We start from the raw sequence: 26,418 nt of genomic DNA, 5'->3' as shown, positions 1-26,418 counted from the left end.
TACTTGGCACACAGAACACAAATCCACTTGGATGGCAGCAGCGAACCGCCTTTTTTAATGGAGGCATGATGGGAAAGAGAAGAAGGGAGAAGGGGAATAGAGGAAGTTCATATATACAAAGTCTGAACAGTCTTTTCATTGTGGGCGATAGTAGTTTCAGGAAAAAAGTATCAAAATTGTAATCATGGTAATGGCAGATATTGTCTTTTTTTCCCTTTTTCTTTTTCTTACGACTGATCACATGAATACATTTCATTGGGCTGAATTTCCAACTTGGCATCCTTTTCTCTTGAGCGTGGCTCCATGAGCCACTATGAAGTACAAAGACCGAGGACTGAATGGGGCTGGGGCATTCTGTAGTATGTCAATTCACAGTAGTAGCATTCCATTGAGGTGAAAACTTCTTCCTGTTTGTGTCTTAATTACTTCAGGAGCCATTCATTTACTGAAAGGAAAAACAACAACAACAACCTTGGAAAAGGTTTCCACAATGATACCTCCCCCTCCTTTCTTTATTTCTTTTTTACAACCACAGATGTAAAGATCACTCAAATGTTTGAAAAGATAAATCTTAAAGAGAAAATATTATAGAGTTCCCCGTGCTTTCTCCAGCACTTGAAATGCTGGTACATGTGCCTGTGGATGGGACAATGGGAACAGTGAGGCAATGGGGGTTATTACAGAGTCTGATGTCCTCCTAGTAAGAGAAATCAAGCCTTGCCTTGAAATCAAGCTCTGGAGCCAAAACTTGCCAGAAGTGGGGAGATTTCAAAAAAGAAGTTAATCATTGGCTCTTACAGAGGGGGGGAAGTTTCCAGGGTTAGGGAAGGAGAATGAATATATCATAACTGTTCACAATATCTCCAAATGTGTCACTTCCTTTACATTCAATCAAATCATTAATCCATCTAAGTTGATATTGCCTGTACTAGTGTCTGGCGGTGGCTAAATCTGGGATTTTCTGCATACAAAGCATGAGCTCTTCTACTGAGCTGTAGCCCCTTGCAAACACCTCTTGCTAGGAAGGTGGCTTCCATGAGAACAGATGTCTTCATGTTAGTCTTCCCATACACCACCCTGGTGTGTGTACATTTGCAAGATACAATCTTCATCATTATTTAATCCTAATCAGCCTTTCCTAATCTGGTGAATGCCGGATGTCTTGGACTTCAGCTCCTGCTAATTATGGGAGCTCAGGTCCAACACCCCTGGAAAGCACTGTGTCAGGGAAGACTGGTTTAGATTAGAACAGTGTTTTTCAAACTTGGCAACTTGAAGATGTCTGGACTTCAGCTCCCAGAATTCCCCAGCCAGCATGCTGGGAAATTCTGGGAGCTGAAGTCCACACATCTTCAAGTTGCCAAGTTTGAAAAACACTGGGTTAGAAGGTTCATCAAGGAAGGGAATGTTACTGGCATTACGAAACAAAACAGGAACAGTTGTTCCAGAATGAACCGTGCTTCTAATTTTCTGGCCGCCAGAGTTTCTTGCAGAAGGTCTGTTACTGAAAAACAAAACAAAACAAAACAAAACCCTCTTTCTCCTTCTTGATCCCTAAATTAGTCAGGCATATGAAGAGGAGTTGCCTGGGAAAGAGTAATAATTAAAGCTTTACACTCCTGAACCTTAAAATCAGTCTCTGGTTTTTGTTATATATAAGTGATTCCACCGTTTTGAAACAGAATTTGGTTATCCCAGTGCATGTTATGCAGAATCCTTCAGCAGGGTAATTTCCTCTATGCAGTCTTTAAATTTTTCAGGCATGTTTATTTTCAACTCCGTACCTCTGGAACAGCTCCTTCCACTCATGCCAAATGGCCAGAACTTCAGCTATCTCTACGCCAGCCATGTTTTTTGTCCTCAATATGCCTTATTTTGCTGAACGTTTAGAAGCCTGCTTAGAAGGTGGAAAGAGCTGTTTGTCTGTAGTGGCAGAACAAATATTTTGCACATCACAAATCCCAGACTGAATCCTAGAATTTCCACTTACTGACCAGGAAGCGGGTGACTGAAAGATCCTTCTCTGTTTGAGGCACGGAAGAGTGGTTACCAGAGTGGAAAATATTGAGCTTGGGCTTGATGAACAAACAATTTAACCTGGGATAAGGTACATCAAACCTTCCTAACTTGACATGGTAAGAAAAAGGGGATTCCAAAACTGAAAACTTTCCTTTGAGATGAAAATAATGATTGGAGCATACCTCTATACTGTAGTTTCTGTGCTCTATTGTTTGGGCAATCTTTCCCTTGTAAACTAAAGTTGATGTTTGTTCGGATACATCGATTGTTGAGAGGCTGGACTGGTCTGAAGTTATCACTCATGCTCAGAAAAATCTGTGAAGGCTGATTCTGGCTTAGTAACCGTAATGAATGCATCTGCAAAAACATAAGAAATCAAAACAGAGCAAGATTGACTTTTAATATTAATATTTGAGAGGAAAATATGGGTTGCTATTTTGGGTAAAGTTTAACCGATCTTTGTTGACTAGGCCCGGATGACGATGTTATAAAGGTTTTGTTTATCTGAAGAGAGAAGATAGGGGGCATTTGTTTTAATAGAAATGAGATATAAATGTAAGGGGAAGGATTCAAACGGGGTTTATTAGATAAGTCACGAAGAGTTGGAAGCGACTAAACGAATAAACAACAAAATAGTTACGTTGTTATTTCTGATAACCCTTAATGGACTTTTGCTGATTAAGATGGAGCGATGAGGCTTTAAAGATTGGTTTGTAGAGAAGATATAGAGATATGGGATGAAGAGATGGTTGATTTTATTTTAAGAGATGGTGATAAAATGTTAATGTTGATTATATTTGCTGGAGAGGTTTCTTTTTTTTTCTTTTCTTTTTTTCCTGCACGTTTTGAATTTAGTTTTTTTCCTTTTTATATTTTTATACTATATAGATGGTATTAGTTTTATCTGCATATATAATATTTAATAAAAATTATTCCAAAAAAAGAGAGAGAGCAAAGGACGAAGATAATTACAATCTGGGAAAATCGGTGAAGAGGAGTTTGGCCGTTTATTGTGAGGGTGGTAGCAAATCAGCACTTTAAGAACAACACAGGGCCACTCAGTATCTCCTGAGGGTGAATTGTACAGCCTTTGAATGTTGCGCAAACTGTAGATGATTTACTTACTTTGTCCATTTTTTTCCCCCAGTTTCTGGAGACACGAGTGAAGGGCAAAGAGCTTCTGGGAATCAGCCCTGTTGTTCTATATTCAGTAGAAATTATTTATCAGTGTCATTCTGAAGTTATGTAAGATAAACTCTCCTTGGAGGTGAGACTACATCCGTGTAGTTTTATTGGCAACTATGGAAGCAATCTGTTACTACCTTCTTCAGGCTGTGGATGCTTTTTAAAAATCCCTGGGTCTACCCTGTGGCCCTATTTTCTGGTGGTCTCTGTCATGAGCACTGATGGTGAGCAGGAGGGGGGCCCTATCCAGGGGGAAAAACGCATGCGCAGTTTAGAGGCTTTGAACTGTCCTTCAAAGAAACTCAGAGCAGACCCACCTTGAGTTCTGGGGTTTATCTGTGTGGGATTCCCACGCTCCTTCAGTTTGGCAGGATTGATGTCCTAACTTAGAGCAAAGTACCACGCTGAGACAGTGAGTTGGTCTCTAGTGTTTACTGAATGCTCTAGTAGATAGAATCCTGCCAAGCTGAAAGAGTGTGGGAAACCCACACAGATAAACCCCAAAACTCAAGGCAGGTCTGCTCTGAGTTTCTTTGAAGGACGGTTCAAAGCCTCTAAACTACGCATGCGTTTTCCCCCCTGGATAGGGGCCTCCTCCTGCTCACCATCCGTACTCCTGACAGTCTCCCATGAAAATTTTAACCAGGTCTGAACTTGCTTAGCTTGTCCAGATCAGTGAAGGTAAGCTAGATGTTGTCGCTAGCTGAGCTATTTGCAGAAAAATTGAATTATTTTCAGTATGGTTTGCTCCAGAATAAGTGAATATAGGATTGTAATCAATTTAAGCCATAGACTAGCATCACTGCAGTGCAATTCATTAGTAGGAAAGGACAAAATGGTGACTCAGTTCCCTTATTTTTCTGATATAACACCCTTGAATACATGATAAAAGAGACGTTTTTATAGAAGGAAGACTGTTATGACTGAGATAAGCTGCTTGTGGAATATTGTTGCACTTGAATTAGAGGAGAGATGGGGAAGCTCTTCCCCTAAGTAGGACTGTAATTTTCAAAAGATGGACTGAAATGGTTTGACTCATTTTGCAGGCGGTGGGGGGGGGGGAGGTGGAGCGCAGCGTTGAAAGAATCTCACCATGATGGAAAAGCACGTCTTTTCCTTCAGCCAACTTTTCAAAGTCCCACTTGTAACTTTGTTTTTCTTTTCATTTTTTTCCTACTACTATCTATAAATAACAAAGTTCCAAGTGCCATTACTGTTTCTGCTTCTTAGAATGCTTCTGCCTTCATTGTAGCAGTTTGAAAAAATAGTTAAAAGGAAAAAAAGGGGGGGTTTAAGCAGGGAGCCTTCCATTGCAAACTGAGCCCTCAGAAGCACGAAAACATTTTGCCTTTTCCTTGAAAAGGAAGGTTGAACCCCCTGCTCCCATTCTTTCCCTCCGTATTAGGTAGAGAACAGTGTTAATAACTTTCTATAACATGAAGTTTTACAGTTGTGGGATTTTTTAAAACTTCTATATTGTAGGCAGCCTAATTTATAGTGGTTTTCCAAAAAAAATAAGTACACATTTTTGAATCCATAGCAATTATCAGTAGAATTCATTATTTCCAAAGGTACTGTATCATAGCCAATAAAGGGTTTAGTTTTACCTGCATTCTTGATATGTAGACAGGTTTGTTCATTAGTATCCAACTTGCTGTTTCGTAGCAGGGTGGGATTGTCATGGACCCATCATATGTAATGAAACTAGAGGTTTCAGGATAAAGTTCCTCAATATTAAGTCCCTGCAGTAAGTACGCATCATCTAGGGAATAAATTATGGTACAATCATTATAAGAGAACAGTCATATTTGCGAGATGAATATCATTATTAACTATCAGAGTTTAACTGGTATATGAATGGATCTAAACCAAGAAGATGTTTGAATTGCTATCTGAATCTGCCAACATTTATACATTGGAGCAGGTTAGGCTGAGTCTATGGGTGGGCCATCTGCAGCTGCAAATCCTGTTTTTTTCCATACCGCCCCAGAGCTCTTTGGTACATGATGACCAAAAACTGATGGTGCGGCTTCCTTGCCATTTCGAGGTATGCCACACAGTGTGGTGTAGCTGACCATAGTTTACAAAGCAAGAAAAATCCAAAGCCCTCTCCTAAAACTTGGGGGAAAAAATATCCCAGTATGGCCCAGTTGCATGATCAGCTTAGCACAGCACTTTATTGTCTACATTGTTTTCCTGCACTAGTTACGGGTTCAGTTCCAAGTACAATTTAAAGTGCATCTGGGTACCTACAGAACCACTCCCTCCAGTTGGATTTGGCCTAGCCTGTTAGATCATGTAGGGGAGGAGTCCATGTTGTCCCACTTTTCCAGGAAGTCCGGGGAGCCAAAGCTGGAAGTTGCTACTTTTCTGTAGCAGCACCAATGGGTTCTCAACAGGTTCTGCACTGAGGTCAGGCTGGCCCCCACCCTGGTAGCTTTAGGAAGTGATTAAAAACGGAGCTCTTTCAAAGAGCTGTTCAGTAGCACCACTGGCACCTCTTCTGCTTATTATTTTTCTCTCCTACTTCGGTTGTGCTTTTATGATTTGGATTGTATGTTGTTTTAATTCTGTTGTTGTTTTCATTGTGACAGCTGTAACCTCGAGAGTCACGAGGTTGTGGCAGGATAAAAATAAAATAAATGAATCAATATGGTTTAGGTTGGCTTATATCATTGTGACACTTTGCTGTTTTCAGAAAGGGTTGATAACAATGTTCCAACTAAAGCTGTAAGCTGACAACCTTGGGATTGCCACAGCCACATCTTGGTGCCCTATGGCTGAAAGTGGGAAGTCAGAGTGGCAGCAAAGGATGCAACCCAGTCAATTTTGAACAGTTTCTCAGAATTCTGCTTTGAAGTTGCTTTCAGCCCATTTTCTGCACCAGTCTCTCATTTTTAAAAGAATGTTAAGTCTGAAATGCATAGGTTCTTCTTCTCATTTTGGAGGATTTTCCAACATGCACATTTTTACCAGCAGTATTTTGTAATATGGAAGAGCTCCTTTCTCATGTGTATGTTTTCTGCATGTACTTTCCTCCTATTTAGTACAGTGTTGTATGTTAGGGCTAGCAGATCTAGGTTGCAAAATCAGGCCAACCATAACAAGACAATACAGAGTTCACACTTTTGGTATCTTTTTATTGCCTTCTAGTATGACCATCTGGATTTTTGCAGTGCAGTTATGGTAGGCCTATTGACTAACTGCCTCTATGTCTGTTGATCTATCTGTCTCTATCTGTCTCTATCTATCATCTTCTATCTATTTCATTACAAATTTAATCATATTTGGAGGGGATGTGTACTGGTGTTCCAGTTCATATACAGATCCCACCAGAGTAATTTCTTTGCCTTAGTCCTGCCAGCATTGTAGGAGGAAGATTCCTTGGCAACACCTGGGAAGGCACAGCGGGCCTCAGCTTGGGCAGACTCTAACAGGGCGGCTAGAGGCTGGAAGCTGCTCAAGCATGTTGGTGCTGGGCCTGCCCTCTAGCATTTCCTTGTGTTTTCCTCTATGTATTTCAGTACAACTGTAGTTCCCATCAAGAGTCACTTTGGTGTAGTAATTAAAGGCAGCAGGTGAGAAACTGGAAAAGCATGAGTTCTAGACCTGCCTTGGGCACGAAGCCAGCTGGGTGACCTTGGGCCAGTCCCTCTCTCTCAGCCCTAGGAAGCAGCAAGGGCAAACCACTTCCGAAGGTCTTGCCAAGAAAACTGCAGGGACTTTTCCAGGCAGTTGCCAGGAATCAGCACGGACTCAAAGGCACAAAAAAAAAGAAAAGAAAAAAAGAGAAAAGAGAAATTGGCCCATTCCCATCAACATGGCCAATGTCTGGCTGCTCATGGGAGTTGTAGTTTTATCTGCACAGCACCAGCTTTGGGAAGGTGCTGTAAACTAAATCAAATGCACAAACAAGCCCTAGGGTTATTTTAGTTTCCTTAGCAAGGTATAACTTGGCCACTGAGCCAGGATTGAGTTTAAACTGTAATTCAATTGCATTTTGCAGTAATTGCATGTAACATCCTACTTTGGAAATGGATACCATCTTCAGACAAAAGGGGAAAAAGGGGGCTTAATTAACCATTATAATTTTTGTCCAATGTCTCTTGGAAAGGCCAAGACTGTTTATTTTTAATTACCCTTGCACTCCAGAAAAAGATGGTTCTACCCTGTTAAGGTTAATGTATGATAATAAAGCTACTCAGTGAAGCCGAATGCCCTCAGTGCACACAGTGGGGGTGTGGAAATCACTGAGAGCTCACTTGGAAGGCTCTGGCCAATGGGAAAAGATGCTTTTAAGTGAATGACTGGGTTTCCATCTCCTCCTCCTCCTCTTAATCAGACACTTCCTTCCTTGCTAATTAATGAACCATCCCCTTTGTAGAAGATGTCAGGGTGCAAATGTTATGTACTCCGTTTGTAATTAGAAAGAGATTGAGTTCTTAAAATCTACTGGCACATTTCAAAGAGTTTTGCAGCCTATTATTGTGGCACTTTGCATCACAACAAGATAGGTTTTGTTCTAGAGATCTAATTCACACGTCCTTGTGACACTGGCTTGAAGATGCCTTGCTAGCCATTCTTGAAACACATGTTTTAATGACTCACACAGGTGAGTGAGTGAGAGGGAAAGAGATAATGTGTGGATCATCTGAATGGTGGGCAGGGGCTTCCCAGTAAAGTAGGACAAACATGAAGCCTCACTCACACTACAGATCTAGTTCTGACAGCTGGCTAAACCTTTGGGTATAGTTATTGGTTAAAACTTGTGTGGCTCTGAGATCTTGGCCTTTTCAGGAGGGAAGACTTGCTCTGTATAAAACATGAGCAATATATTATGCAAAAAAAAAAATGAAGTTGGAATGAAAGTCCTGCTGAAAAATCAGAAAGGAATTACAGGGAAGGGGGTGGGGAGTAAGTGCATTAGCAGTAATCAGCATAGCTCCTACCCACCCTGCTTATAATTTCATTCTCATTCTTTAGTAGGACTTTCATCCCAACTTGATTTTTTTACAATATATTCTACCCATGCTATATAGAAAGGATTTTGTTTCTAAAAAGGATCTCTGTGACTGTTGCTCTTCCCTCATGATGTAGTCCATTATAATGAACTATTTATACAACAGGCAATCATAAGATGATGTTTGAAAATCATAATGTGCGACAATTTTGTATTATTATGCTATTATGTGAAAAGTCCTTGGGCCCTCCAAACCTGTTGCTAATAATCTTCCAGAATGCTAGTTGTATTCTGATTTTGCAATAATCCTTAAGACTAAAAGCTAATAAACAAGAGGATAGGATAATGTGAACAGAAGGAATTACATGAGGATCTTTCTGTTTTAATCTAATAGAATAAATATTTACTGATATTCATATGAATATCACATGCAACCTAAAATTATGGGCTATGCTTTCTATATACCTAGCAAGTATAGCTTTGTTGAGGATGTAACTTTTAATTAGTATTTTCTGAATTTCTCTAATGTTTCTATATATTTAACCTAAATAAAAATAAACAACTGTAATAACATTTCACTGAAACTGAAGAGCATCTTTAGATGATTATAACACTAACAAATGCAAAGCAGAGTAAAATTAAAACACAATGGAGGCATTGATATTTATATGAAATGTATCTCTTCCCTCTTACAGAATTCAGCTCTAAGTGTTGTTTTGTTTGGTAGATCAGGCTAAACAATATTTTAGCATGCAATCTGGGAAGATGGCCTCAGCACTGAAACACTTAATGAACCTTGACTGATCTAGAAAGCTAAAAAAAAAGGTGGTTAGAGGACTATCCTAGACTTCCAGACCTGTAGGCTAGGCTACAAAGTAAATGTCTGTCTGTCTGTCTGTCTGTCTCTATCTTCATCTTCATTCTGTCTGTCTGTCTATCATCCATCATCCATCATCCATCATTCATCATCCATCATTTACCTCCTGGAAGAAAGTCAATGGATGTATCAATGAAATTTCAAAGAGTTGAGCCTGACTAACAGGCAGCTTAAATATATCAGGACAAGGAAAGCTGGAGCAAGGTTTGGGGCTGTACCATTCTTTCTTGTCCTTTCCTACTTCTGTGAGCCTGGGAGAAGGAGTTTGGAAGCTTACTTTTGGTTACCTCTGTTTTGTTACATCATCCAAAAATATCCAACACTAATGCTATGGTTAATTTCAAACAATCTTTTGTGGAGGAGACCATGGTTCATATCACCCCTCTGCCATTACACTTACTAGGTGATTTTTGGTCAGCCACTACTTCACATTTGGTTATGAAGATAAAAAAGAGACTACTATAGCAACTTGAGGAAAGGCAGGACAGATTAGAACAGTTAAAAGAATGAACATAACATTAACCACATTTCTTATTTTGCTTCAGAGCTGCATTGTGGGAGGCAGATTGAAGGCACCCAGGAGCTAAACTTATGGGATAAGCCAAGAGCAAGACTCAGTTGGGACTGAAATGCAAACAATGGGAGCATGATCAGAGATATAAAGGCAGGTCCCAAATGCAGCAGGAAACTCTTCATATACTTCCTTGCCTTGAAAGGGCCGGTTGCCATCCTGAACAAAGTAAGAAACGCTGATTCACCATATTGTTCAGCCACATACAGTGGACAGTAGTGCCTAACACACACACACAGACACACTCCATGCAATTCCCTTCAGGATAAGTAGGGTGATGCAAAGCATGAAAGGGAGTAAGAAATTGGAAGCCAAAGAAATTAAAGACAGGAAATCAGAAAAGTAAATATAGCTAGATCTATTTTTCACCAACTCCATTCATTATGCCTTTTCATAACTTTCTAACCCTGTAAATGTTTGTAAATTCATACTCTTTACCATTTATTCCTCTTACTTATAAGTCACAATCTTCTATGCCATGGGGTCACTAGATAGCTCATAGATATAGACCTCTGCTCCCCATTGTGGCCTTGGTCAACTGAAGCTTTTTAGTAAAATAAGAGAAGGTGCAGATAGTTATCAGTTTCAGTCACACCCCTACTACAGGTGGCATTTCTGCCAATACTAGTGACAATACTGGCCTGCATTGCTTCAAGTTTTGAAGAACTTCAGACTTTCACAATTGGCTGTATGTGGAAAGGAGAGTAGGAAACCATGGTTTAGTGTGACATTCTCATTATTCAGTGCTAGGAGTTTTAAACTTAGTTGTCACATAAGGTTGTATTCCATCCTTTTTCCTGTTTCTTTTTATTCTTTTTTAAGAACCGCAAAGTCTGCACTTGTTTTCCCATCTAAGTTTCCCTTATGTCTGCCTTTTATGAAAAAATGCAACTATCTGTATTATAAGTTTGCTTTATCTGTAATTTCCTCAAATATGCTTTTCTCCCTAAGTCTTTGCAAGGATGAATATAAAAGGGATCCCATACATTTTGCCCATTGGCTTTATAGAAGGGACCTTGTTTGTTTTTCTGTGACAATCTCTGGCAGATGGCCAAGTGTGGTCCAAGTACTTGGTTCATAGGATTCTGTCTTATGCCAGGACAGGTCATTTGTTTGTCTAGTGGCATAGTTGCAGTTCTAAATGGCTGCAATTCTCAGTATTTTCAGGAAGAGACGTTGCCTTTCATATCATTTGGTGCTGCCACCTTTTTAATAGGAGGAGCAAGGGGATGAACATAAGATCTCCGATATGCAAAACATGTACTGCCCTGCTGAGCTCTGGGCTTCACCCCAAGCTGTTTTCATTGAGTCTCCAACACACCAGAAAATCGCATGCCCAATGCAGGACTGGACTTTCATGATTCCTTGATGCTACCAGCAAGTGGTGACTCTCACGTATCCCCTGGTTGAAAAGGTCTAGTTTCTGAAAACCTTAGAGAATTGGGTTTTCAATTCTGGGGCAAGTCAAGCATGGCTGAAAGTGTGTTCATGTGTGATTGCTTGTCATGACAATTAACAGGGAAAAAACAAGAGCAGTTGCAATATACAGGCCCCTTTCCTCCCCCAGAGAGTCTGGTGAATTCCCTACTCCTTCAGGGCAGGGGAAGCTCTTTCTGAGACAGATCATGGCACCATGAGCAGCATTTTGAAGGTGAGACAGATGCAGAGGAATAGTGCTGTGGCATTATGGTGGGTTAGGGACAATTTTGGGAATAGCATAACTTGTCTGGGCCAAGAGCTACAGTACCAAACTTCTCAGATTAAATAAGTATATAAATTTATAAGTAAGTATATAACTACATAAGTACCCCCTATATAGATAAGTAATACTACATTCACTAGAAAGTAGTCTATTTTTCTGACCCCTCTCTTCTTTCTCATGGTCTCAGATGATTCCACACGTCCCTGATGTAATGGTTATGTGGGATTGACCTTGGGAGACTGGGCCCAGAGACACTGCCTAGGGAATGGTCAGATAAGAAACAGCATAGTCTGCAGATGGATAGTGGGTGGGGCAAGAGACTCAGAAGGGACCCTCCCTAATTTCTCCGGGGTAAAGGAGATGGCAGGAGATTTGTACTTTCAGACAATCCATGCCAAAGATGAAATGTCTACTACTGCTCAGGATGCATAGTTACAACAGTAGGCTCCTTGGCCTGAAGACTCAGCATGACAGTTTTATTTCCAAGCCTAATAAGAGAGTAAAACCATTTCTGTAGCACTGAAGAGTGCTAGAGAGAACCAAATGCATGTCAACTGTCTTTGCAACACAGATCAGTAAAGGAACAAGGCTGATTTATATTGTAGCTGCTGACTGGTTTCTGACTCATCCTAGTTCCTTCTCTCTCTTTCTTCTTCCTACCTATTCATTATTTATGAAGCACAGAGAGCGATGCTCAGCATCAAAGTGTTCAGTCAGAATAAGGTGTTTCAAATTTTAAAGGGCAGGTTCCCCTGGCTGTGTCCCTATGACGTCTTTAGTGAAGCTACTTAGATTAAAATGGAGGCAGTTTCTACTCAACAAATAAAGCTACAAGCAAGGATTCTGGGAGCAGAGCCATGCAAAGACTTCTTATTTGATCATGTGACTGGTCCATCTGAAAAAACCAAACATTGTTTAATTTATAAGGTTAAAAAAACAAAAAAGAAAAAAACCCATATAGTATGCTAAAATGCCTGAATTAAAAATAGAAGAGGAAAAAAGAAAGAGGAAAAAAACCTATAAAAGACACACACAGAGAAAAAGATTTTTAAAAACTACTGGAAAAAAATAAAAAATAAACAGCGACATAGACACATCTTGCAAATTGCAGTAATGAAATCTCTGAGTGGCAGAACACATGGCTTGCATTTGTAAGCCCAATTTTCTTGTCACTTTTGAGTTGGTTTGCAAGTTACAGTCAGTAATTGTTTTAATGTTATTGGACTAACCACACAGAAAGCACTGATAACCCATTAAATGGCACTAGGATCATTATGCAATTATCTATATTGTTGGTATTTACCTTTTCTTCCCCTATAATTGCACTATTAGGTTTGCCAAGTCATTATTAGATGGGATCTGCACAGAAACCTACCCTCTGTCAAAATAATACCCAGACAATTCTTCCTGCGTTTTAGCAATTCCTACATCCTTCTTGATGGCTCATTTTTCTATAAAAACAGCAAGCACCATCTTGCTTTAAAGCGTCAACTGTTTATTTTTTGGCACTGCCTATAACCGATATCAGACTGATTTATTTCCTTTAGTGGCTATAGGTATTTATTTCAATATGGTCAATGACCAGCAAGGTGACCCCCACCCCCAACCAAAACAAAACCCAACCACAGAAACAATGACCAAATACTACAAAGACAGGGCAACTGTCATGTAAAAGCTAAAAAAAAATAAAAACCAGAAAAGGGAAATATTGAATAAAATACAGTAAAACAGTATAAGACATATAAAACAGAAATGCAATAAAATAGAAGAGACAATCACTCCAGGATTAGGGCATCTTGTGCCATCTTAGGGAAATTGCTGCAGAGAGAAACTGAGCAAGTGGGGAACAAACCGCTCGCCCTTATGCGAGAGTGGGGGTTTGTTAGGAGGTGCTAAAGGTAGGCCTGCCTGTAAACTGGTGTAGAAAAGGGCAGTGGAAGATGCACGCAACAAGGCCTCAGGTTCATTCCGACCAGCGGGACGGCCTCTCTCACCGAAGGGGATCCTATTCTACCTCCCATCTGGTGCGGCTGAGGGTGAGGCATTCAGACAAGCCAAAGATTCAGCTCTCCAGTGTGCTGGGCAAACAAAGTTGAATAAGTAGCCTGGGGCTATAAAAGGTTTCCAGTTTGGAACCCCCCAGAAAGTTGGCTCTAGCATCCAAATCTGTCTGTGGTGTGATCTCAAAGACACTTCGAAGGATTTCAGCTTCAGCTGTCTCTAAACCTAGGAGTGGCAAAGAGTATTTAATAAGGTAGTTGCATTTGAAGTTGAACTTTGGCCAGACAGCAGCCATCTCCCTTTACCACTTATTCTCCTCTCCTCTCCTCTTTGATTTACTGTATATGGCCATCCATCTTAGTCTGAGTGGCATACAGGGATTAAAACACAAAACCACAGTGTACAACATCCGGCGCCCAAGGATAAAACAATAACCTCATTAAAAAGAATCCCATCAACAGCAGCAGAGCTCACCTAATCTCCTGACCCAAATGCCTGGGGAAACAGTCAGATCTTTATCTTCTTCTGCACTCCAGCCCTGCTCACTTCCCTTAGTCAATGCCAAGAGCAATGAGGGCATCACTGAAGCTAGAATTAGCCAGAGGGTTAAATGGACCACAACATGGGCATAGGCAGTACAGCCATCACTAACCTCACCACAATCCTCCTGGCTTTGGGAATGTTTTCCTTTGGTGTAGTAGATGGTCATTACTGTTTGGTCTGTCAGTAAGTCTACTTATTTAAGGGAAACATAATTATACTGTATATATTTTATTCCCAAACGGAAAGATATGACTTCTAAGGGTGATAATATCATCATAGGCAGAGCTTCAAAATTACTGACATGGAGGGTTCACATTTTCAAAACTAATATTCAGAATATGGAAATGTCCCAAGTGCAATTATTTCACAGTCTGGAGACAGACAATGAACATAAAGTTCCAGGTAGCTGAGGCTACAGATAGAGTAACTAACACTATTTAGGAAACTGTTGGGAAACTCAAACTGGGTGATTACAACTCTCCTTTCTGATCAGGGTAATCAGAAGTGTCATTCTGGAAGGCAGACACAGTATTGTAGGCTTCAAGGCTTCCCCCTTCAAGTCCTTCACATCATTCTAAATAAGATAGCTCATATTCAAAAAAAATGTGGGTGGGAGGGTGGGGGGAGAATAGTTCTTCAGATCCCTTCCAGAAACAAAACCCTTTTTCTGAGGCAGACATTAATCACTTACACCATAATGAATGACGCAGCAAATCACAACATTCTACTCCCTTCCATGGCAAAGGGTTCCATTCTTCTGCCGTAATAATAATATTTTACAATAAGGTATGGAGAGGAGGAAGATAGCATGTGGACAAGATAATGTTTTGCTGTCTCTCATATTATTTGCTATTTGTCAGAACAATAAGAGAGACAGCATTTTGCTTAGAGATTCCATGGCAGATTTTTCTGTTTTGGTTCACTGTGGGGTTTTTTCTTTGCAAAGTTGGACTTCATTTGATTTTTGTAAACTCCATTTTAGTGGCTAAGGAAAGGCATTAGCGTGAAGATGGGAATCACAAGCAAAAAGAACACAAAGAAGGATTGTAAGGCCAAGATAAAAGCAAGGAAGTGGCGGAGGAAGAGTTTTGACTTGCAGAGAAATGCTAAAGATGCAAAACAACTTAAAACAGAAAACCTGCTACAGTGCAGCAACTAGACAAGGGAGTTGCTCTCCTGCTTACGTAAATCATAATGAATTATGCAGAGGTTTGTAACCTACTGTTCCCTGCCAACGAAGTATCAAAGGATTCCAGTCTTCTGTCATGATGATATAATGATGGTGTAGAAGCACTACTAGCCATTACTAATATGCCTTGCAGTGGTTAAGGCGTTAGACGAGGGCTGAAGAAATCCAGACTCACGTCCATCCTCAGCTATAGAAACTCCTTGGGTTACCATGGGACAGTCGCTCTCAGTCCATGCTATCTCGTAGATTTGTTGTGGGGATAAAATAAAAGAAGACCTTGCTTAAGCTGCCTGGAATTCCTGGCACCAAGGTGGAATATCAGTCTAATAGAAAAATAAATAAAAGGACAGATTGCCCAAGGGAAAAAAAAATCCCACTCTTACAAGTTGTCGTGACAATCACAGTGGAAAAGTGAAATCCCCTGTTGGAGCCAACCAACTATTGAGACAGCTTGGTGGCAAGTGAGCTAACTAAACCAAAACACGCAGATCCCTCCTAAGAATGCAGAATGGTGGTCCCTTCATAAAAAGAAGCTGGTCTGATTTGAAATTGACAAGATTTCGTTTTGGGGGGAGATGGGCGGTGACAAAATTTGATAAATAAATAAAATAAAAAGATACAAGGATGCATCAGTTTCTGTAACAATTTTCAGGAATGGCCTGGGGAGACAGGAGGGAGAGCCGCAGACTGGACAGCCGGCATGTAAAAGGAGTCTCAGCCCACAGGAGGAGGGAAGGCGTGGGAAATGTTTCAGAAGGGACCCTCTCTGGTTTTCTGGAGAGTGAAAGGAAAGGAGGGGAGGGGTGCTTTCATCTTGCAATATTCTATTAATGTAACCTTGCAATAAAGATAGAGCTAGTACTCCTGGGTGCGCTTCTTGTCTGGGCTACCTCGCAGGGCTAACGGTTTCGGAATGCTGTCAGGAATCTGGCCATCAAGTCCTTGGAACTGTAGCAACTTGTGCAGGGCAGCTTCCATTTGTTTTCCTAGACAGATCCGTGTGTAGACAGAAACACCTTTGATTGCCACTGTTATCAGGATACCAGTGGACGCCTTTGTCATCCTTCTTCACTGCATCTCTAGTTAATAAGCTGCTCCAGGTCACTGAGCACCATCTTCTCAGTGTGTCCAGTGCATCTTCCTTATAAATGTAACAGTGCTGGGCTCTAAAGGCAATTCCTATCGGCAAATTGCACTGTTGATTTGAACATCTTCTGCCTTAGGACAACTTCTGAGTTTGTGAATGCATAGTTTATTGGTTTTATATCATTTTCATACAGCCCTTGATACTGTTACTTGTTTTTACCAATGACTTGTCTAACATTTCTAAATTTTGTCCTGTTTCCTTGTATTTGGTATATTGATGCTTATTTTACTATTATCAGTACTGCGGAATAACCTTCCCACATTTTTAAAGTATAAAAGTAATAGGGTTAGGGTGAGAAACATTTCCAAAATAGCTGCTTCCTCTGCTGCTCAGGAAATACCTATAGGAAATCATAATTTTAGGCTTTTGGCAAAGCTTCTTGTAGACTTTAATGGAACCGGATGGGAAAGAATTGCAGGGAGGTTCAGAAAGGATGAGTTCTATATTTATCTATTTAAAAAAAAATCATAAAGATGACATCCATAGCATTCCTTCTGTATCTTCTCTTGTCACTTCTATGGACAGTGTTGCATATATAATCCTATCACCATATGACATTTGGCTTATGGTGGCAGATTTCAATAGTCAAATTCCAGGGTCAAAATAAAGACTTTAAAAACTGAAGACACTTGTAGGAGTGGACAAATTCAGTATTTCTAGTCAGAAAGAAGCATATTTTGAGTTGTCATTCCATTCTGTCCAAGTTCCACATCATTGTATAATGTTTTTAAGGTTCTGCATGAAAATTGTATGCTTCTCTTAAATACCTTAAATGTATTTTTATCTCCAAATGTCCATTTCTAAACATATTTTCTCCTGAAATACAAGGTTTAAAACATATTTGAACTACTAATTTTGAGCCTAGAAGTTGGTGAATGGCACATTAATACAGAAGATAAGATCAATTTACATGCTTAAAATGATGAGATAGTTTAGTTCAAATCAACAGTGTATGAGCTAGATCTTGAAATGCATGTGATAACTGTGATTAAATCTATATTATACATTTGGACTTTCTCATTTTATATATGTGATCAAATATAATTCCCATAGTTATGCTACCCCATTACAAAAAATACCCCCACATTACAAAACATTGCTTACTCCTCCGCGCCCAATACATAGCAGGAATGGATGCATTAATGAGACATGTTGCAAGTAATAAGTTTCAGCTGATAAATATGCATATCTAACTAAACCTTTTTTTACTTTAAGCCAAAATATCTAGAGTACTGTTTGAGATTCCCATCTGGAATGATAAACTTTGATCCATTAGTTTGAAAGATCTATGGAAAAATAAGTAATTCCATTATACAATAATTAGAACCATTTATTTTACTAAAATTGGAAAATGCATTCCTATTTCTATCCATGCTGTAAACTAAATGCTGTTTCACACATGCAGAACAAAACTTGGGTTTTGAGTTTTCCTGGAAATGCAACTCAGATACTTAAAAAAGATAGTAGTTGAGTCTCTCTTGAGTTTTAAAAGGTCGAATATAAAACCAAACATTCTTTAAAACTATTGATGCAGTTCCAATGATTTGTAGCCATTTTTTAATTTATTTTTTTTCTATCCCACCCTTATTATTTTTATAAATAATTCAAGGCGGCAAACATACCTAATACTCCTTCCTCCTCCTGTTTTCCCCACAACAACCACCCTGTGAGGTGAGTTGGGCTGAGAGAAAGTGACTGGCCCAAGGTCACCCAGCCGGCTTTCACACCTAAGGTATTCAATAGGTAAAGTAAAGGTAAAGGTTTCCCTTGACATTAAGTCCAGTTGTGTCTGACTCTAGGGGGCGGTGCTCATCTCCGTTTCAAAGCCGAAGAGCCGGCGTTTGTCCATAGACACTTCCATGGTCATGTGGCCGGCATGACTGAACGGAACGCCGTTACCTGCCCGCTGAAGCGGTACCTATTAATCTACCCAGATTTGCATGTTTTCGAACTGCTTGGTTGGCAGGAGCTGGGACTGGCAACGGGAGCTCACCCCGTCACGCGGATTCGAACCACCGACCTTCCGATCGGCAAGCCCAGCAGCTCAGCGGTTTAACCCGCAGCGCCACCGTGTCCCCTAAGGTATTCAATACCATCATACAATTGAGTATATCTTGGTGTGTTTGTCTGTGTGTCTGGGGGATGTTTGAACTGGAATCTCTATCAAAATAATGAACACCCAATTTAGAAATCTATTTTGAAATTCCAAGAAAGCATCTGACTGTTAGAAGTTTCTGATTCATATTCAGTGCCATTTCTCTTGTGAATGTGATGCTTTTAGAACTATTCTTCAATGAGTGTGTAACTCTTCCTGTATCACCCGCTTTATTCTAAACACAATTAAGTGAATGATAATTTTTGATTTTCTCGGAGCTGAAGCTAAGCAGTAACTGCACAAAGGAGGTTCCTAAATACGAGTTTTTGAAAGACAGCTGCTTAACAGCAGTGCCGAATTCCTCTTGATACATGAAGCAAAACTAAATTCCCCCTGCAATGAAGCTGTAATCTAACATCCAGGACAGCTGCAATTTCCATAACTCTTTTTGCATTGCTTTTTTGCCTTGAAAATGTCTATGATCAATACTTGTTATTATTGTGGAAGGTAACTTTTATGTACCTTAATACAGTTTTTGACAACTGTATTTTAACTGTTCTTTAATACTGAGACTTTAATTTTGAGAACATGGCCACTATCCTTTGTAGCTTTTCACTTACGCATCTTATACTTTCTTTTATCTTTTCAGTAAGTCAGATGGAACATGACTTATATTTCTTCTGCATATCTCTGATGTATAGAAAAGTGATCCTAAATGCTTTTCTGCACTGTAGTCTTAAGCTGCTTGACTCCTGTTCATAAACCAGCCAAAAACAAAACTGGGTTAAGAAATCTGTTTCTGGATTTCAACTCCTTCCTCTGCTTGGTCATGAAGATAGTTTGGTGTTTTGTTCAGATTGGTGGATTCCCCTGCTGCTTTACCCCTCCCACCAGTGCTAGAAAAGCAAGTTCCAGTTTCACCTTTCCATCAATGAACTTGTTTAAAAAATAGGTTTTGCTGGTGAACTTGGCAGCCTCCCTGCCCCCCACCCCAAAACCCCCCGAGATCCAAAGGCTGAGGTCTGCCCTTTCAGAACGGGGCACTCAGTCCAGCAGCTGAGAAAAAAATGGTAATGGAGGGCAATGGTCAGTGAGTGGAGGAGAGGGGGTGTTCCTGCCACAATGCAGATTAACCAGTGGGAGTGGAGGTGTTTCTCTACAATAAAATGAAGCACAGGAGGCAAACTGGAGAGTGTCACATGTGCTGGCACAAGTTGGAAGACACTACTTTTGACATATAGCAGGTAAAGATGGGCAGAAGTGAACTTCTTGGTGGGTTGGGAGCAGGTAGAGGACAGCACTGTCCTGCCCTTGAGAAGTGGTTATAGGCTATATTTGTGCTGGGACAATCTGGTGGTGGAAGTCAGCCCTAAGCATGTTTTGTAGACATCAATGGACCTTCTGTATGTGTCAGTATCCAAAGGTTCACAAACCTAGGAGAATTAAAAATGCCTATTTGGTCTGAATATACTATATTTTTGAAATTTATATGCCACTTGACTCCCAGCGACTTGGCGGCGGGGGGGTGGGGTGTTACAATTTTTTTTTTAATCCATTCAGTTGTGTCTGATTCTTAGAGACTGCCTGGACATATCCCTGCAGTTTTCTTTAAAAACAATTTTTAAATTGTTAAAAATGTTTAAAAATGAAGAAATAACACAAATAACACAAAAACAACACAACATAAGAAAGATGGCAGAAAAAACAAACCCAGATGGGAACAAGAAAAAAGAAGAAAGGGGGCATCAATCATCCTTGCCAAAGGCCTGGGCAAAGAGTGGCTTTCGAAATGTCTGTGTGTATGTGTGTGTGTTCAAATCTTGGGGAAACTTATTCCAAAGAGCAGGAGCTGCTACAGAAAAGGTGCACTTCTGGGTCCTGAGAGATGGCATTGTTTAACTGAAGGAACCCGGAGCATGCCAAACCTGCCAGATTGGACCGGCCAGGCAGATACCATGAGGGGCAGGGAATCCCTTAATAACCAGAACCTATGCCATGTAGGGCTCTATAGGTAGCAACCAGACACCAGAATCACTGTTTGAGATGGGTGGCTATATAAATGTGATAAATAATTAAATTAAATTAAATTGTGCACCACCCTTGAATGGGGAAGTGCTACCCCATCCAAGGTCAAAGATGGAATATCCCCAGATCTGGGCAGTCCAAACACCCACAGTCATTTGGTCTTGGTAGGATTGAGTCAGAGACGGTTCTTCCCCATCCAAACCCAGTCTCCAGGCACTGGGATAGAACCTCAACAGCCTCACTTGGCTGGCCTGGAATCAAAAGATAGAATTGGGTATCATCAGCATACTGTATCATCAGCATACTGATGATACTGAAGCTGAAACTGGTGGATGACCTCCTCCAGCAGTTTCATGTTGATGTTGAAAAGGAGGGGAAGGAAAATAGAAACCGCAGCACCCCATAACATTGGGGCCTAGGGAATGGTATCTCTCCACCAACCAACACTGACTGGAACTGGCCCTGGAGAAAGGAAGAGAACCACCATGAAATGGTGCCCCCAGTCCCCAACCCAGAGTTGGCTCAAAAGGATATTGTGGTTGACAGTATCAAAAGCTGCCAAGAGATCAAGGAGCATAAAGATGGATGACCTGCCATAGGTCATCATAAGCATGACCAAAGCTGTCTCAGTACTAAATCCTGGCCTAAAACCTGATTGAAATGGGTCTAGAAAATCTATTTCCTCCAGGTTCTCATCAGCTGCAGGCTGACCACCTTCTCAACAACCTTACTCAGAAAGGGAAAGTTGGAGACAAGTTGATAGTTACTGAAGACTGTTTGGTCCAAGGACAGCCTCTTGGGGAGGGGGCATAGCACCCCTCTGTCAAAGATGCTGACACTACAGCATGGATTCAAATGCCAGTCACCTCCATGGCTGCTTTCCCAAACCAGGAGGGACCCAGATTCAGGAAACAGGTGGATGAGCTGACAGCAGAGAGAGCCCTGTCCACTTCCTCAGGAGTCACTGGCTCAAACTCACACCACCAGACCGTGCTCCAGGCACCTCAGCCTGTCCTGCTCAGTCAGATTCCAAGGCGGAGTGAATCTGAATGACTTTATCTGCCAAATAGCCTGAATAATCCACACAGTGGCCCAGCAGATGTTCCAGGGAGGCCTTCCTACCCCATAGGGACCAGGTCACCCTAAACAGGGCCATTGGACAGCCATCAGCGAACACAATAAGGATGAAGAAATATTGATATGTCACCGCTTTTATCGCCATGAGGTAATCCCTGATATGGGCTCTTACGCATGTCTGGTCAGACTTACTTTGAGTCTTCCTCCAATGTAAACCAAAGTGTACCCTGAGGTTGGTGCACCAGGAGAGGCCACACAGGAGTGATACAATTCAAGAACTCAACCACCCACCCATTCCAGGCAGTGACTAGGGTCTCAGCCAAACTGCCCACCAGATCCTCAGGAAAAACCCCAAGCTTACTCTGGAACCCTGCTAGGTCCATCAGTTATCTGGGGCAGGCTGATCGAACAGGCTCCACCTCTCTGCAGGGTGGGTGGGGGTGACACTAGTGAGCTGAAAAAACAACCAGAGAATGATCTGTCTATACCAGGTATGCCTCAAATTTCAGCTATATTACCAAGGATGCCTCAAATTTAATGAAAATTAAGATTTACTTTATGTGACAACACTGACAATACCAGATGAGTTTTGTGACTGCCCCCAATTAGATACACATTTCCCAATGTTGGGATATATACTAAATAAAAGTTACCAATATAGTTACTAGACTAAGAACATTCTTTGATAGGAACCTCAGAAAGTGCCTTACACAGTATCTAGCTACTGGTCCACCTAGAATCATACAGACTGTCAGAATCTCTCAGAACTTATTTTTTCTCCTTTACATATTTTAGAAACGATATATCATGAAGTTGTACCAAAGATAGTCTGTCAGATCTACTGCCCGATCATAAAATTGGCCCAGTATCTTCAAAGTTCACATGAGAAAGAATAAAAACATTTAGAAATCGCAACCTAATATAGTTTTTGTCAGCATTATATAGATACCCGGGAAAAGGGATAATTTTTTTCCTACTACAGGTAGTCCTTGCTTAACAATGGTAATTGGGATTGGAATTTGCACTACTAAGCAGTGTGGTCGTAAAGTGGGATGTCATATGAACACATCGCTTAGCAGTGACAATCCCAGCACTCCCTGTTGCCATCATTAAGTGAGGATCATGGGTCATTAAGCGAGTCCCAGTGGCTTGCAAACAGGCTGGCAGGCAAGTGGCTTCTGCTGGGTGAGAGAGGGTGTGCAGTTGGCTGGTGAGGCATGGCACGATTGCGGTGGGGCTGGGGGTTGCTGTTGCAAGGTGGGGGAAGTGCGAGCAACTTACTGGAGCAACTTGTGACCTTCCCTGCTGGCTTCCCCATTGACTTGGCTTGTGGGAAGCTGGCAGGGAAGGTCACAAATGGCAATCACGTGACTGTGGGATGCTGCAACTGTTTTAAGTGCGAGCTGGTTGCCAAGCGCCTAAATTGCAATCACGTGACCACAGGGGTGCTGGGAGAGCTGGAACTTCAAGGACCAGTCATAAATACCACTCATTCAGTGCCATCGTAACTTCAAACGGTTGCTGAACAAGTGGTTGTTAAACAAGGACTACCGGTATGTGGTATTTGAATCTTTCTATGATATAAGAAACTATCATTAATTAGTTAATATGAGCAACTATATAAATGTGTTGAGAAATATAAATGCAAATGCCTTGATACTTGTTCGAGGGAGTTCTCATCACATTCTTCTTCTTCATATATATATATATATATATATATATATATATGAAACTTTATTAAGTTTCAAGACAAAGATAAAAGCTACAAAAAACAAAAAAACACAAAAAAGAAAAAGAAACTAAAAAGGTATGAAAAGACAATAAGTTTTTTTTTCAAAATTACAAAAAGATGTGGCTTCCTACTTTTAATAGGAAGGATATACAAAAATTTCCATAATCAATCTCTTACTCTATATTAAACCAATACCACATTATTTCTATAAGTCATTCCACTTTAGCACATAATAAAAATCACTAAGTACAGTTACTCCTCCCCCTTATATTAAAAAAAAAATCATATAGACCTGTTAAACAACTTTCTTCCCCCAAAAGGTAACACATATTTAATTATTTCCTTCCTACTACTATTCTATACATTTCTGTCTACTATAATAAAAATCAAACTGAAAAGCACATAAATTGTTTGCCATTATACTTAATAGTTAACATCAGTCAAACCCTTAAAGCAAACCAGATGAACTTTCTTTAACCCTTATCCCACTTCAAAATAAATTTACATATCCCCACAATGTGCACAGAACTTTTCTCTTGGAAAAATCAAACAGCCCAACTGACCCCCTCAAAAATTCCAGCTGCTCCTCTAAAAACCTCCCATACATAATGACTCCTTCTTTTTCCTGGCATTCCGCCAGGAAGTCAATTTCACTTATTGCTTGCAGACCTCTCTCTCCCTTAAATTTCTCCAACTCCACTATCCGATCTTCATCCAGCATCTCAATAGAAATCCCAATCTTACTCTTAGAAGAAACATTTCTATCACTGTTGAATTCCTTGATTTCATCCACCACATCCCCAGCCTGATGGCACATTTTAGATCTCATATTTTCCATGATGTCCTTCTGAATATCTTGCATAAAAGCTTGGTAGAAGTCAGAAGAAATCTGTTTAAAATCTTGGTGGAAGTCAGAAAAAATCTGTTTAAAGTCTTCTATGTCTCATGGAGTAGATTATGGCACCCCCAGGAGCTTAACCAGCAAAAGTCAAGGATATGAAAAGGTTCCAAAATGTATTTATGCAAGTGAAAGTGAGATAGACAGTTCCCAAGGGAAGGTAGAAGCAGAAAGCTGAAGTTTCAAATCAGCCAATTCAACATGTAGGAAAATGCTAATATCTTCAAATTTAATACAAAAATAATTACAGGAAGACAATTGTTACTCTCAATCCTCCTTTATATTTTGAAGGAAAATGAAGTCCAAAACTTAAAATAGAATTTTTTAAAAGTAATCCCAAAAATAACGATAAGCACCAAGACAGCCAGCTTCTCCTTACTGTAGAAAGCCTCTCTTAGGGTCTGCATACTTAAAAATATATATAAATTGGTGATCTGGAAATGGGGTGGCCAGTCTCAGTGTCCCTTTAAGGCTACAGCGTGGCTTGGAAAATGATGATGGCCTCGCCTCCCAGCTAAAAGCTCTTACCAGTTGAATGTGAAACACTGTTTGTGATCTTCTGGCTACAAGCAGCCATCCAGAAGACAAATGGGATGATTCCAGGTGTTCTCCTTTATCCAGAGAACGTTTCTGGGCTTCAGGAAAACCTGCCTGAGCCCAAAAAATGTTGCCACATTGTCAGCTCCACCTGCTTAGCCCGCGGGCACAGCTGTTCAGTCCGCCCTTCCCCACCGGAAGCCCTCATCTGATTCTTCTTGAAGAACACCTGTATCAACCAGCAATTAATTAATTCCACCAATGCATATTTCTTGCATGGTGGATTCCCAAGCAGAACAGTGGCACAACAAAGTCTGCAGGAAGACTTGTCAGAATGGCTCTGATGACTGTAGTGGAGAATTATCAGACATGTTTTCCAGAGATGTTTTCTTGCCATTATACAGATAACAACAACTACTTACAATAACACAACAGCAAACGGATGGGAATGGAAGATCAAATAGGAAAAACAGAATGGAGAAGGTTTAAATCAGGGATGGGCAATGTTTTTACAGCAAAGGGATGTATGTACTTGTTGATTTAAAATTTGGCTTCCATAGGGAATATGGCAATATCAGTGGAGGGGTAGGTTCTATTTTCTTCAAAACTAAAAATGGTATGCTAAGCTTGTCAGTCTTAATGCATCTATTTTGCTCCTTATTCCTGCAAAACTCCCCCAAATACTGTGCCGCCAAACTAGGGAAGGACAGCCCTGCAGCAGTCAGCATGAGCCTTGCCTCCACTTTGTTGCTGTTCCCCCCCCCCCCCCCCCCTGGGACTTTAAGACAGCAGGAGCAGCCCTGGGCAGCATCCGGGGCTCCAATTATAACAGGAAAATGCTGTTAGCACCCGAGTGGTCTGGGAGGGAATATTTGTTAGGTGAGAGAGCAGAAGAGGAAGAAACTGCTGGGGAAAGGGTAGAGCAGCTGCCAGGGTAAAGTGTAGCACAGCAGATGACTGATGATGAAGGAGGAACGGGCATGGATTCCAGCAAACCAACGTCAGAAGAGCTGAAAGGGACCACAAAGCCCAGCACTTTCTCCGTTGCAGCAGAGATGCTGACAGCCAGCTAGTGGCTGGTAAAGCACCCACCTTCCACCCCTGACCCAGACTGAAAGACGATGCAAAGCAAACCCTTCAGCAGCAGTTCAGAACAGCAGCTGATAGCACCTGAAGCCAACTATCTTCAAGGTGGCCAAAGACTTTGTTATTGCTCAGGTGACAAAGCAGACTGTTTCCAAGACTCTTTAGCATTTCAGTATACACCTAGGCATAAACGCATACAATATAAGCATAGTATAGGTGTAGTGATATGAGCTCAGTGATAAGAAATACATTTGTTAAGCTTTTTGTATAATAGCCTCCAGGGGAGATGACGACACTTTACTTGTTAGTGGTCTGTACCATTTCCCTAAATAACCCTCTCACACAAATAGTATGATTTTGTCACTGAATTTCAGCAACGTAATTTAGGCGAGCTCTTAAACAGAATGTGGGAGCCCATGTTTGATTTAAACACCTCTTGCCTGCCGTTTCTCCTTTCCAATGGCCTATTCTTTTCCTGCTTTGCTATTTGGTATTAATTTGACTTCCAGGCCCAGTTTGCCACTCAACATCTAGTTCACCCCTCTATCAGTTGACCATGAGAAAGAATAAACCCATTGATCGTAATAGTTTGATTCCTACTATTTAACCATGGACTGACTTTACATGCTTTTATTCAGACATTAAACTCCACAGCATCAGCTAGCAGTTAATCTCCTCTGTCAATTGTGTATTGTATGAAGATATAACCCTTTTTGCCCCTTCCCTCTGTGTAAGCTCAGTAAGATAAGCCACTGCTTGACAGTCAGAGGCATA

The 26,418-nt window shown here is 40.7% G+C and overlaps 1 protein-coding gene across 1 annotated transcript in view; it reads right to left on the bottom strand.

Moving 5' to 3' along the window:
• Positions 1-215: 215 nt before the first annotated feature.
• CA10 (carbonic anhydrase 10) overlaps positions 216-26,418 on the bottom strand; it is a 395,508-nt gene continuing 369,305 nt past the window's right edge. Inside the window, exons 7-9 of the mRNA XM_063296562.1 lie at positions 4,812-4,966; positions 2,202-2,376; positions 216-445 (exon numbers count right to left, since the gene is read on the bottom strand). Coding sequence (XP_063152632.1) covers positions 423-445; positions 2,202-2,376; positions 4,812-4,966 — 353 coding nt within the window. The 3' untranslated portion in view covers positions 216-422. The remainder of the gene's footprint in view (positions 446-2,201; positions 2,377-4,811; positions 4,967-26,418) is intronic.

This window comes from Candoia aspera, chromosome 2, assembly GCF_035149785.1.
Source record: "Candoia aspera isolate rCanAsp1 chromosome 2, rCanAsp1.hap2, whole genome shotgun sequence".
Lineage (NCBI taxonomy): Eukaryota > Metazoa > Chordata > Lepidosauria > Squamata > Boidae > Candoia > Candoia aspera.
The sequence above is the reverse complement of the archived record's forward strand: the minus strand, read 5'-3'. Positions and strand labels throughout refer to the sequence as shown.